This window comes from Zonotrichia leucophrys, chromosome 1A (assembly GCF_028769735.1).
Source record: "Zonotrichia leucophrys gambelii isolate GWCS_2022_RI chromosome 1A, RI_Zleu_2.0, whole genome shotgun sequence".
NCBI classification, from domain to species: Eukaryota; Metazoa; Chordata; class Aves; order Passeriformes; family Passerellidae; genus Zonotrichia; species Zonotrichia leucophrys.
In genome coordinates, this window is record NC_088170.1 from 59542322 (window position 1) to 59556884 (window position 14563).

General features: G+C 39.5%; 1 protein-coding gene across 3 annotated transcripts in view; it reads left to right on the plus strand.

The window, feature by feature from the left end:
• The window catches only part of RELN (reelin), a 283741-nt gene that overhangs the window by 123980 nt on the left and 145198 nt on the right, over positions 1-14563 (plus strand). For all 3 annotated transcript variants that reach the window (XM_064702887.1, XM_064702886.1, XM_064702888.1), the window contains exons 6-8: positions 71-149; positions 7242-7338; positions 11019-11070. In XM_064702887.1, coding sequence (XP_064558957.1) covers positions 71-149; positions 7242-7338; positions 11019-11070 — 228 coding nt within the window. The remainder of the gene's footprint in view (positions 1-70; positions 150-7241; positions 7339-11018; positions 11071-14563) is intronic.

The window sequence follows — 14563 nt, forward strand, 5'->3', positions numbered from 1 at the left end:
AGGCAACACTTAGAAAGCATGGGATGATGGCACTGGATTTTTTTCCTGTACTGCTTTGTTTTCTTTGCAGCTGAAATGCACAGTGACAGCATTATCCTGCGAGATGACTTTGACTCTTACCATCAGCAGGAATTGAATCCTACCATGTGGTGAGTTTCTGCACTCCTTTACAAGCATTTGAGCAAATGAAAACATTTATTGAATGAAATGAAGTATGAACTAAAGTGTGGGTTTGCTTCATTAGGACATAAATATTTTGGTTAATTAATTAATTCATTAATGAGTGACTGAGAAATTCTAAGCACATTGAAGTGGGTGACAAATTCCATGTTGATTTCAAATTTTTAAATAATCCAAAAATAGAAGGACTAGAGCTGAGCTCAGTGAATATTTATGAATGAAGATTTTTGGTTTCCTGAAAACACAGATTTTCATCAAAAAGAAGAAGAATTTCAATAATTAAACTTTGTTGTTTCATTTTTTATTTTAATTTCATGTTGCACATGCTTTTGGTGAAGCTAACTATAGCAATAATTCCTTCCAAACTGAAATGAAGCATTTCCAAATGGTTTTAAAAAATCATAAGATAACCCCCCCAAAAACCCCAACTGGAATTAAATACCTCTGTCTAATATTCATGTGATGAAAATGTTTGAGGTTGAATTTCTTTTTCCTTTTTTTTTTTTTTTTTTGGGGAAGACATACTTTTTGAGGATTTTTGTATTGTATTGTATTTGTATTGTATTAGAAGGAAAACACTTCTCTGTTCTATACAGCAAGTTCGAATTGCTAGGGTTTGGGGGGTTTTGGGATCCCTGAATTTGGTCATTATCACAAACTGTGTCTGAAACAGCCAGCACAAGATGTTATCATTCTTTAACCAGTGGAAGCTATGGGAGAATCTCAACCTTCCCATGCATAACAGGGCAGGTACAGCTTGGGGCAGGTCAGGCAGCAGCTTTATGAACTGTGAGCACAGTGAGAGAGCTCTCAGACACCACCTCTCCCTCTGCTCCCCCATTCTCACTGAGCCAAAGGACTGCAGAGCCCCAACCCCTGCACTGGTTGGGGAAACAAGGGAAGAACTGAGGAAAAACAATCACTTCAATGTCAATAAAGTCAAACATCAATCCCTGGGAGGGGTGGGCTCCTTAAGTCACTGCCATAGTCCTGAGCTGCCCATCAGTAAATAACAGGACAATATGGAACAATAACTGTTGGAGGAGCCCACAGGAGCAATCCCCCAGTGTTCCCTCAGCTCCAAAGATGGGAGTTGGAAACAGTGGCAGACTGCTGGCTTTTAGTCAAAAGGAGTGTTCTTTTAGCAAAGATGACTCTTAGACAGACTTCTGAATCTTAAATATTAATAATTTTACCACCACAGTGATCATAGACAACCATTCAATATGATACATGTGTACAATATCCCAGAAGAGGAAGTTTTACATCTCTCTTACTACAAAACTAATTCTGTTCTGCATACTGAGTGTATAGACAGTATAAAATACCCAGATAAACACATCTCTTGGTCTTAATATGAAGTTTGGAAGGTTAGAGCCTCCTTTTTTAATATGTTTTCTGAGTTTTCTGTTTCTTTCAATCCTATTTCATAAATATAATTAATTTATTGTTTTAATTCATACAAGACATAGAAATATATGACTGGGTTAGTTTATCTTGTTCAAATAAATTCTTGATGAGAATTTTAGCACTTACCTGCATTTGTTAGTTAATACATTAATTCTGTGATATTTGACTTCATTTTCCTTTTTATTAAGGACTGTCACAACTTTCCATCTGTGCAGCTCTTTCATAGATTTACCATCCCATGTAAAAATGCTGTAGTTTACAGAATTTTGCAGATATTTTTATTTTGTACATGCTCATTTTAACAGGTTTAAATGTGTGCCTACAATTTTTGCTCCTCTTTCTCCTTTTGTATCAGCTCTTTAAATGTTTTTTCTGGACTAGAGGCATTAAGGATGTGTGATACTATAACAAAAAACCCCGTCTTTCTTTATGGTATGGACAGATCAAGGACTCTTAATGGGTTGTAGAATAGCTGCCAAGGTAGATAGCTTTAGCAGCAGTGTGTTAAATGGACTTGAGTGGAAAGAAATGAGGAGAGGCATTATTTCCCTGCAGATGCCTCATAATTCACAGAGGACTTGTCTGTTGGGAGCCTCCATAATTTATTTATCCATTGCTCTCAACTTTAAATTCATCCTTGCTTATCGAAGTCTCAAGAGAAAAATATCAGATTAAAAGAGCCCCCAGTCTTCTGCTCCTTTTGTTCCCAGGATGTGAATTTGGTCTCTCTGGAATAAACTTCACCACTTTGTTTGGTGAGTCAGTGCAGAAAGGTGGGTTCTAGGAGAGAGTCCAAAAACTCACCACAATCCTGAGGCAGATTTTCCTGTAATAGCACAAAGCCAGCATTTTCAGCAATGCTAAACAGTGAGGCAGAAATAAAAGAAAACCATAGTGATGTATCATGAGCTTTTCAGCACAAAGAATTTCTGCAGTAGCTCTGCCTCCAGTGAAGGCCCACTTAGCAGCAGAAAGCTCATTCTCATTTGATTGTCTAGTGGGAGTGAAATCAGGGATTATTAACAGTTGTTGCCATCCACCCTAAAATTGCGGTTTTTTTCCCCTGGCAGCTGCTAAAATCCCATCTTTACCACAAGCAATTGCAGTGAGTGCTGGAGCAGCATTTCCAGCTCTGCTCAGGCTGCTCTGTGTGGAGCAGCTGCCTCGTGTGCCCCACAGGGCCGTGCCATGGGGCCACTTACACCCAGCCACTCCAATTGTTTCTGAAGCCATTATTTGTGTACAGATGAAAAGAGAGCTGCTTGTATTTTCCTCCAATCTTTCCTTCCCAAATCCTACATAACACTGGCTTGGAAGTGATTAATATTTTCCCACTCCTCCTGCTTCCCCTTTTGGCATGCGCAGCTCTGGCAGAGATGCACCATCCAAGTGCACCAGATAAGCAGTTCATGTCCCCTCTATGTGTCCAATTTTATGAGTCCCAGCAGAGCCTGTGTGTCACTCCATTGCTGGGAGAGGCCTCACATCAAATAACTATTTTGCACTGTATGATTTTGAGAGTGACTGCCTGCTCTTTCAAATGCATTGTAAGACACATCCTACCCAGCAGCCATCTGTTTCTTTGGAGGCTCAGAAACAGGGAAGGAGTGGATGCAAATGTTTTTGGAGCCGCAGAAGGAAGAGAAAGGAAAGAAGTCACAGCACCACAGTTCCTTACCTAAAACAAAAATTTGATGACTGAAAGAAAACAGGAGGAATTGCTAAAGTGGGAAAGGGACAGGGAGAGAGGAGGCAACAGGAGAGGACAGGTCCTTGTGTGAACATAGATGAAACATAGAACAAAGAAGGAGGATTTCTCTGCTGGGAATGCAGGAATGGGAGCATTTCGTCATTTTTTGGGGAAACCACCCACTATGAGAATCTTCTTATGTGTTGTGTACAACTAATGTTTATAATCTTTTCTTGCAGTGTCCAGTCATGTCAGAATATGGTCATTCCCAAAGTCCCCAACCCATAGGCAAAAGCCTGCTTACCTAAGCAAAGATTTCCCATTTCTTGTGTTTAATTGCCACCTTACAAAGAGCTCTTGTCTTGTGAAAAATATGTTTCACACAATCATAAATGCCCAATGTATTATGTATCTGGCATGTACCAGCTGTGGAAGTTAAGGTGGGTAAGATGTTCTCACATCATCATAAATGCAGCACCAGTGTCCATGCTCAGCCACTGCTGACTTGTTGAACTAACCAGAAGTGCTTAGTACATTTGTCAATTAGAAAATTGAAATAATACAGGGGATTAATGTCCATGAGACTTTCTGAAAACTGACAGGACACTGTTAGATCAGAAAGCTCAGGAATGAAGGAATTAACTGATTTCTTCAGTAGGGAAAGGGAATCTGCACCAGTACCACTTGCCAGGGAATGGCTGGATGAGTAGAGGTTCAGTATGTGTAGTATGAAGAAGACTGTCTAGGTCATTGAGCATCTATTCCTGTGACCATCTTGCCTCCATGTAACCTCATAAACTGCAGTGGAGAGCATAAAAAAGGTGCTAGATAAGAACTAAACCAGGCTAAACGAGAACAAATATTTTTTAAATTCTGTTTAATCCTATGATAAATAATCTAATGTTAAGAAATGAATAAATTAGTAAAGAATAAATGTTGGCATTAATGCATGTTTCCTGTATAAAGCAGTTTTAATAGTAGGACTGGAGAAAGCAGGGGATTCAGTACATTTAAAGGAGAAAGAGACAGTACAGAAGTGTTTTGCTGGCTAAACTCTCCATCCCAATTTGATGTCATGTTTCATCTCAAAGCCTATCAGCACACCAAGCAGCAGTCACTTACAGAAGGCACACTTGTCAAAGATGACATGAAGAATAGTTGAGCATGTAAAATCAATCAATAAGAAACAGAGATTCTCTTGGTCATCACTTCTTCATGGCATATGAGAAATGTTCAGGTACAGTGATATTTCCAGTGGCAAAGAGGTTGAGGAAAGCTTTGTGACAGGAGAGAGAGGTCCTAAAGTGGTTTCCAAATTGCACTAAAACTGTGGGATTAAACTTCAGAAAGATTTATGTTTAAAAATCTCTTGGCAGTTTGAGATGTTTATCTTCTTTATGGTTCCGACATCACAAAAGACATCAGTCAATATAATATCCACATACTCAGGTATTGTAGAGGGAAAAGGAATGACAAATAGGGGTGAGGAAACAGCAGATGTTTCCCCCTCAGCAAAGTGAAGAACAATAGCAGAGAGAGGTGGGACTGTCTAAGGCAGGGATGAGAGAGATGGCAGGTCTGTGGAGAAGTCATCTCGATAAACGCGACACATGTCAGCAGCGGCAGCGAGGACCAGCTGTGAAGAGAAAGCTGAAGTGATTTTAATGTGCTAAGATTTTAGACCAGGCAGGTGAGAAAGATAATGTAGAAAGCTGCACCCAGCCAGGGCAATTAATACTCTCTTCTGTTTGTATAAATAGAAAAGAAATTAACCTTCCTGTCTGCACCGGAGAGGAGCAAATTGGATCGTTTCTAAACACGTAGTACTATGACGATGATCTGAGGAGCAGCAGATCAATTATCTTGCTCTTCATGCATTCTTGTCAAGCTAATGAGCAGTTTATTGTCAAAGGTAATGCACTTCAAAGACAGCACAAAGATTTGAATCAGGATTACCAACAGCCATCCAATTTTGTATGAGAGGAGTCATCCTAGAAAAGACAACCGATGATGAGACTGCTGCATTAGCAGGACAGTGTTGCTGGATTTCCAGACAATATTTCATAGACCCCATTACAGAAGTAACAGATTAATAACTTTTTATCTGTTGAAATATGAGAATTAGGGAATTAAAATATCCCTTGGGTTATGTAGCCTGACCTTTCAGGAAGGACTAAGTGGTCCCTACAAAGTATTCAGGGCAAAGTTTCCCTGCCATATCTGTCTCTTTGCATGTATCAGGAGTCCAGGTAGATGCTCCACTATAAAATTCAAAAATGTAGGGGCATACAATGAAAATGATTTTTATAACAGCCAGAATCCTACAGAATCCCAGAAATTTTTCTAGTTCCTGTCCCTCTGCTCTTCAGCTTTTGAAACTTCGGGATCAAGTGAAATTCAGATAGCAACAGAACATGTCCCCTGTGAACTCTGCTTCTATGCTTTCTCTAAAAGTACCACTTTATTCACTCACATGCTCTCTTCTTGCCTTTTATTGAGAAATAAAATTATTTGCTGACTGTGACTTCTGTAAGTCAATATTAATTCACTGATGCTGATTTGAACTATACTACTTTATTAGAACATTTTATTCTGCTGCTTAAATTCAAAATCCTAAATGCTATCAGTGTGACTTGCTGAATTACTTCACTGGCATGCTCATAGAGGGAAAACAACTCAAACATTTTTGTGTCTGATGTTTTTTCTGGAGTGTTTCCCTGGAGGTTTGATGTTGAAGTTGACCTTTGGATGCCCAAAGGCAATGTTGGCCAGCAACTTTGCAGGCAGCTTGTTGGGGACCAGGAGTATATCCAAAGTTTTTTTGAAAATGTGAACTTCATGCCAAGATCTGATACTCTAATTCTGGAAGGTGGAGGAGGCAGCCCTTTCCCTACATTCTGAGTCAGGCTGCCCACAAAGTCCTTCAGATTAAATTAACATTTATCAGGACAGGTGTAATTATTTATCTTTGCAGCACTTACCAGTCTCTCTGAGATTTTCTTCATAGTTTTTCCCCTAAAAGGTGAGCAGAGAGGCAACTCTGTTACTAGGAACATGGAATATGACAAATACAAATAGAAGTAACAGCAAATGCCCTGTTACACTGCAGCCTCAAGCCTGCCCTTTGGGGAAATAGCCCTGCCAGCAGGAGAGGGGCTGATCCCAGCCGCTTGTCCTCAGCTGTTCTCTACGGTAACTCCATAATGGTGGATTTACTTATGGTAAATCACATGTTCACAAGGATTTTGTAAGAAGAGTAGCTTCAGGGTATATGATAATGTTAGATTTCAACTTGTTTTCCCATGGTGAGATGCTTTGCGTTCAATGTGCAGGGACACCCCACTTTAGAGGAGGGGCAGTCTGCAGAGAGCCAGCACTGAATCACCAGGGCCTTTCACAGGAGGCAGCTCTGTGATGGTTTTCACAGGGGACCCAGGATGAAGGGAGAGATGAGGATCTGACTCCAGGTTTCAGAAGGCTTGATTTATTATTTTATAATATATATTATATTAAAACTATACTAAAAGAATAGAAGAAAGGATTTCATCAGAAGGCTAGCTAAGAATAGAAAAAGAAAGAATGAATAACAAAGGCTTGTGTCTCGGACAGAAAGTCCGAGCCCACTGACGGATTGACCATTAATTAGAAACAGCCACATGGGACCAATCACAGATGCACCTGTTGCATTCCACAGCAGCAGATAACCATTGTTTACATTTTGTTCCTGAGGCCTCTCAGCTTCTCAGGAGGAAAAATCCTAAGGAAAGCATTTTTCATAAAAGATGTCTGTGACACAGCTCCAGTGGATAATATTCACACTGCCCTACCTTTGTGTTCAGCACCACTATAACAAACAGCCCAATCTGAGCACCAAGACACAGCAGCCTGATTTTACAGTTTACACAGTCTCAAACACCCAGTCTTTGCTTTCCCTTCTGACCACGGTGTGCTCTCCCTGCAGGTCCGAGTGCAGTAACTGCGAGGTTGGGGGACACTGTGGAGTGATAATGCACGGCAACGCCGCCACCTTCTGCGACCCATACGGCCCCAGAGAGCTGGTAAGTGAAGGCTGCCCCTCTGCCAGGGCTGGGGGCAGGCTGGGGAGCTGTGCCAGCTGCAGGGATGTTGGTGTTTGAATCAGGATTACCAACAGCCAGAATGTTTGGTATTTAGCAGAGATGCTCTTGAGCAAGGTGATCGGTCCATACAGGTACACCCAGAAACATCCCAGTGTTTTAAACAATAGATGCTAACCAAAGGTTATTGCAATAGTTGCAATATTATGTTTTTGCAATAGTTGCAATAACCTTTATCCCTTTGCAAGGGACAGTCTCTTGATCCAGCAAGTATCCAAGTCATTTAAAGTTTCTCTGAAATACTGAAAAGTCAAGGACATAGAACTGTCTTTTCAAACTGGTATCATTCTCTTTTTATATCCAACAATTAAATAGAGACAGGGTTCATTTTTCTTTTATTATTTTATTAGTCTTGTCCCGTTTTTTCTTGTCCCTGTTGACAAATGTTAATTTGGTTGTAAAACACCACTTGTGAACAATGCATCCTACAGACTTAAATGCAGCCTGGAGCAAGCACCTGCCAGTCTCAGGGAAGTGCATGTAACAGATTGAGTCATGATGAATGGGACAGAATTAATTTTGTTGGGGGTAGTTTGGTCATAAAATTGCTGTAAGAAACAAGTGCAATTTGCATTAACTTGAGGTCATCTGGGTGTGGAAAATGAATTGCCATACATAAAGCAATGGCCTCATGCTGATGCTGAGCAGCTAGCTGCAATGATGTACATATAAGGGGAGCTTTGGAAAGAACTGAAAAATTAAAAGGCCAGATCAAAGCCCATGTAATTCAGAATTAATTTTCATGTTTTCAACAGTCTTCTGAATGGAGGGAGAGGATGATTAGAGCTATTTGAAGAGCAAACATGGAAGAGGGCCATAAAACAGAAGTGGTTTTGGCCAGGCATCTTCCCTTCATTTCAGACACTGACAATTCTTTTCACAGGGTTAATTTTACATCCTTAACTGGGAACAGAATGACAGAAATGCAATGTAGATATTGCTGATGTGGTGCATAAAAGTCATCAACACATATAAAACTAATTTAGAGATTTTACAGATAAAAAAGGATTTCCCTTGCAGCCAGCTCCAGCCAGGGAATCCTGTCAGGGATGTTAAATGGCCTCTCTGCTGCTTTGCATCCTGTTTGAATGTGCTGTGCTAACTGCCTTGAAAATGCCTGCATTGGTTTATGTCCTGTGCAAAAGGGAAGTCACACCACTGGGGTATTTTTCCCACTTTTTACATTCATTTTTAGCTGTAGTGCTGAGTATAGGTAACACTACTTGGAAAAATTTATGACATTTATTTATGACATTTAACAAACCCAGGGTCCCAGCTCTGAGGGTTTTGAACTGTCATTCATTAGCTGTCTTCTCTCTGCTGATATACAATTAAGACTGCCCTTAGTAATCAGGAATTGGCTTCAAAATCCAGTCTTGGACTGCATTTGTCATATTGGTGTGTGGTAAAGTAGCACTACCATGGCATCAGGAATTTGGAAAACATTTGTTATGCTACCAAAGTGGTGTGATTAAATAATGATCTGAAAGAGATCATCATGCTTAAAAACAGTTACCAGCCTAAAAATGAAGTATTTATAAATATTATGGCAATGCTGCAGAAAAAATCAAACCCTTGTGCAGGAACATGCTAATGGCTTAACACCATGGAGGAGCACAGGAGTGCTCAGGCCAGAGGTGTGATCTAGTTCTATTTTTGAGTATGGACATACATTTAAATGCCTACTGTCTTAGAACCAACCTGTTTCTCATTTGTAGTTGTTTTGGCAATTTCACAACATATCTCTTTCTGTCACAAATTTTAATACCTGTTTCACTTCTCCATGACTTTATTTAATCCTGCTTGAAACAGATCCTGCTTGAAACAGATCATGAAATCTCTGCTCTTGCTAATGGCTCCTGGTACATGAATTACTGCTTTAAAATACTTAGTCAAGAAAAGTTGAATTTGCAAAATATTTTTCATCAGCAGCTCTAACAGCTGCAGATTTGCTGCCTTGACCTCCTTCTTTCCTCCTGACTTCCAACAGCCACCTGTTACTGCAGGCAGAGGGGTTTTAATACCAACTGTCTCTCTCTGTGGGTGAGAATTTACTGCTGGCAAAATCCTGAAAGGTGTGTAGCATCAGAGATGCTGCAAGCAAAGGAAAATATCTGCTAAAGGCTCCCTACCATACTCTCTGCAGTGTCTGAACTAAGCAGTCCTATGCAGAATTTTGCAAAAATGTTTAGTAAGTCTAGTGCTTTTTCCCAAAGCATTGCTAAAATGATTCACAGCACAGTCTAAATCTGCATGAATGTCTCTTCTGTGATAACTGATATGTTTAATTTCTTGGTGATATGAGCTACTGAACCTCAATAAAGGTTTTGTTTTCAAACTATAACTTGCACAACATAATTAATTGAATGAAAGCTAATATAATAGGTGCTCTTAACTCAAATCAGAAAGTAATTTATCATTTGGCAGGGGGTGATACCTAATACTGAATCAATCCTGGCAGAATGACTTAAATGGGAATGTAACTTTATTTTTAAAGTGAACGCACGTAAATGCAGCTTTCCTATTCTTGCTTAGAAATGAAAATTATCTGTTAGATCATGTAATCTTTTTATCAGCTAATCTTCAATGCATTTCAGTGAACCTGCTATTCCTTTATATTTATAAGAAATTCTTTTCTGTATGTAATATGTATGCAGAAAAGAAACAAATCACACCAAAACCTCACACCAACTCATGCAGATCTCCATCCATTATTTTCAAAGGCATCATTTAATTAATATCTCAACTAGGCTGAGCTGGCACTGGAAGAACTCCAGTCCCTTTTGTTCTTGGATGCCTTGCTTGTTAAGTAGCAGTATTGTTAAATTCAACTTTCAAAATAAATTGAAGACAATTAGGTGTCCTTCACAACACACTAGGGCTTTTTATTTTATAGCATTTTCAGGAGAACCATTCTAATTTGAACTATTGAAATATGGAGGCATTCAAAGAAGGGAGAAAGAGAGGCCTCAGAGGAGGGTGGTTTGCTGAGTACAGGGTGAGCTGCTGGTGTTTCTCTTTCTTTTTTCTCCATCTCACTGGATGTCAGCAGTGGGTAGATTCTGCTACAACACTGTACATACCATATAGTATCACCAAGTGTTTTTGTTTCCTTTGGTGTGGAAGATTTAAGTTCCATTGTTTCCTGTTAATAGTTCATTATTTTGGGGTTAATAAATGTTATTTTTAGTATTTATTTATGATCATTTTTAGTCCTTGCTCTGTGCTGGGAAAAGTGAGAACTGTTCCACATATATAGATTTACGCAAAGCTGACTACAAACCACAGAGTTCATCTTTTCAATCTTCTAAAGAGAGATCAAGTGACCCTGCTGAACATAAATGTGATTTTTTTAAAAATTTTTTTTTTGGTAGAAATTATTATGGTGAAAAAATTTCTGGCTTTGACATATGATGACCTTTCAATAACCAAAATGACATAATGAAAATATCCACGATCGCTCAGTCTAAAAGGGTTGGTGATTAACAGTCCTATGCACTGGAGATGTGGGTGTCTAGAGATTTCCCATGCTTTAAAGAAAAACAAGTGATGAATGTATTGTTTTGCTCATCTAACAAAAACATTTGCTTCTCTTCCCATAGACCACCACTGGCCTTAACACAACTACTGCATCTGTGCTTCAGTTTTCCCTTGGTAAGTTTGGATTACCCTTTCACCCAAGAAAGTGCAAAAAGTTCTTTCTGTAAAGGAAAATGGCCCTAAAGTTCAGGGTTACCTTTGTGGTTGATGTTAGACTCAACACAAGGGATTTAAAATTTTTTTTTAAAACTGCAGGGTATTTAATCATCTCCTGACATGGAGCTACTGTTTTAAATTTTGGAAATTAAAAGCTTCAGTGGATACTCTGATGAGCCATGTTTGAGTTCTGGTTTTTTCTCCTGTTTTATAGCTTGAGGTTTAGCATTATAATTTCTTGCTCTTTCGCTGAAGTGTGATTATTGTTTCTAAAAAAAAAAAAAAGAAAAAAAAAAGAAGGGTTTTGTTAATTAACTCCCAATATATTCCAAGTTACACCAAGGTAGTGCTGTTTTTAACACATTTCTACAAAGAGAATAGGTAGGGCAGATGAAGACTAAATGCTATTAAGTCCATATTATCAACAGCATGGTTGTATGCTTATTACTTAGGATACTGTGAGTTATTGCACATTTCACTGTGCATTTGTGGCTATAAATTATGCTAGAGGCTGTGGTTGAGGGCAACTTTGGAGCACACCTAATTTGTTAACTCATTTCTCAGTGTTGAAAATATGAAGAAAAAATGTTCTAGTGATATAAATGGTTCAGTAAAAAAGCAAGCAGGAAATGTAGCCTGTTTTCTCTGTAGACCCCTGGATATGTGTTTCCAAATCATATTCCTATTTTTAAAAAAGTAATTCTCCAAACCTATCTCAGGAGATGTGTGATTAAACTCTGGAAATCTCAGTTGAAAATAAGAACAATCATGTATCTTGGAAAACAGCTTGGGTTTTTTAATGGATTGGAAATCAAAATCCTAGAAGGCTCAGAAATACATCATTTAAATTTGTTTTTTACCTGAAGTTGTTCATTTGGGTATTGGAAGCCATCAGTACCTACTTCTGACTGCAGTGTTAATATATCTAAGGACTGGTATCTATCCTTTATTTTGAAATACTGTTTTTAAAAAACAAGAAAAAAATATCTCCAATGCTCAACTGAATCAGTGCATAAATACTGGGTACCTGAGATGAAAACCAGCCTGCTGCTGCCCTGCAGTTTCACTCAGACAGTGGAAGGGCAGCAGCTCACTTGACCCACTGGGATGTGTTGCTCACTGACAGAAGCACAAGGAGATGTGATTTCTATAAAGCTGCAAGTTTGCAGTGATGGAGGAATGTCACTTTTCATGAAAATTGCAAAAATCTATTTTGGATTATTCTAGCAGAGACCCAAGGTGGTTAACAGCAGGGCAAGGTGAATGGGCTGGCAGATGTGTGTTTGCTGTCACAGCCCAGTGCAGGTGAGCTGCAGAGCAGTGCAGGCTCCCAGAACGTTCAAAACCAGATTTGATATTTCACTAGGAGCATTTGTGCCTGTCAGATGGGAAAGGTCAAATAAAAAAGGGGTAAGAAAAGGCTGAGCAGGAAATACTCTGTATGACAGGATTTTCATGAATATACCTTAAGAATGCCTGAGTCCATACCAGTAGCAACCATTAAAATCCTCAGAAGGATGGAGCAGAGAGGAGTGGATGCACATCCAAGTAAACCAAATTTCAGCCTCCAGTTGAAAATGTATCATGTTTCCCCATGTGCCTGTGATGAGTTTGAAATACAATGCAGATTGGTTTTGTAACTGATAGAAGCCAGCAGGAGCCAGGGGACTGCTGCTGAGCTCAGCAATACTTGGCTTTAGAATCCAGTTTCCAGCTTATTCCCCAATGTCCGATTTAATCATAACCCTCTTTAGGGATTGATCCAAGGGAATTGCTTTTTATTTTAAAGAATGTTTACCACTTTCTATCAGACATGGAATAGCTTAAGCTGTAGTATTTTGGGGGTGTCTTTATGTTAAATTTGTCACATAGCTTTAGCTTTATTAAAGAGTGCACATTTTAATTTCACTTGCCACTAATTATCAGATGGAATTTTGTCTTTGCAGTTATATAGGCAGTAGAGAACTAGGAAATTAAGCTAAAAATTCTGAAGCTAAATTCTGGTTTCACCATGAATTCCAGATCCTTTTAAACTCTGTGGTCAGGGAGGGTAACAGACTAGTGAATTTTTCATTAGTTGATATTCTGTGTGCTTTCCTTCATGCATCATGTATTTGGTAGTTTTGCTCTTTAAAGGCCAAGGCAGTTGGAAAGGTGCACTTAATAAGAAAGCTTAATTAGAATGAAAAGGTAATTAGTAAGGCATTTGCAGCACACAGGACAACATTAATGTGCATTTTCTTTTCTGAATGAGAGGAACTTGTCTGTCATGCAGCATCCACTCAGAGCTGGTCCAGGGCTGGGGTAATGTTTACACTCATGCACTCTGTGCCCAAGTGTGCAGAAAATTTTGATTACTGCAACTGTCTTAATCACCTATCACTACATTTCTCCAAGACCCATCACTGACACTTCTAGCAGTTTCCTTAATGTTCAGTGGGATTGTTAATTGAGATATTTAAAGCAATGCCTTTGGGCTCTCTCAGGCCAGAACATCTGATTCAACAGCTTGGGAATTGCAGGATATTGCACAAAAGCCTCTGGACTCAGCTGCCACACAACATTAGTGTGATTCATTAGCTGAAATATTCTCTATCACCAAATCTGAGCCTTTTCCCCTCAGCTGCATCCCTGAGCTTCCCCAGGGCTGAATGTGCTCTGTCATTCACATGGGCCACTGTGGTGGAAGGTGACTCTTTGTACTGAGAGATAGCAACTGGGCTAAATACAGGCAGAAAGAGACACCAAATCCCATGGGGAGAAGAGGAAAGGCTTTCAGGAAGCAACGGCAAGGTGTGAGGTGTGCAGGTTGTTGTGCTGTGTGTTGTTCCTTGGGTGTTCTCCCCAGCAGGTGCTCTAGAGGCAGAGTGAGCTCTGCATGGACATTTCAGCATGGGCAGGCGCTTCCCATCCCTCCCTCCTCTGCAGGGCCTCCTCTGCAGCTGGAGATGCTGTGATGAGCATCAACACCCAGCCTGGCCTCCAGGGAGGTGCTCCTTGGAGCCATAGTGAAACAATGTGAAAATTGTTAATGGAAAATAATGCCTTGAAAAACTTGGTTCCACGGCTCTCTCCTTATGTCTTAGTATTACAAGATCATTTCTGGCTGTTTAGCAGTATTTGAAAATGAGAATAACTTGGTAGGGAAACCTCCCATTTTTCAGCTTTGCTATGAAAATTCCTTCACATTCCTCTGCAAACAGGATGACTTTGTCAGTATCATATACTGGGTAAATACTTAATGTTTGTAAAGCACAGTCCTACCTTAAAATTGCTTTCCCTTCAACTTTCATGCCATTGTCACAGAGATTCTCTGTCATTACTAGAGCAAATTAGCAACTCTTCTTCCCCTCTAATTTTCAAAAAGAAATCTAACCTTCCTATTATTTTACATTAAACCAAAATTGGTTTCTGGGGGAAAGGGTTTTTTATCTTCTGAGAAGGAATACAC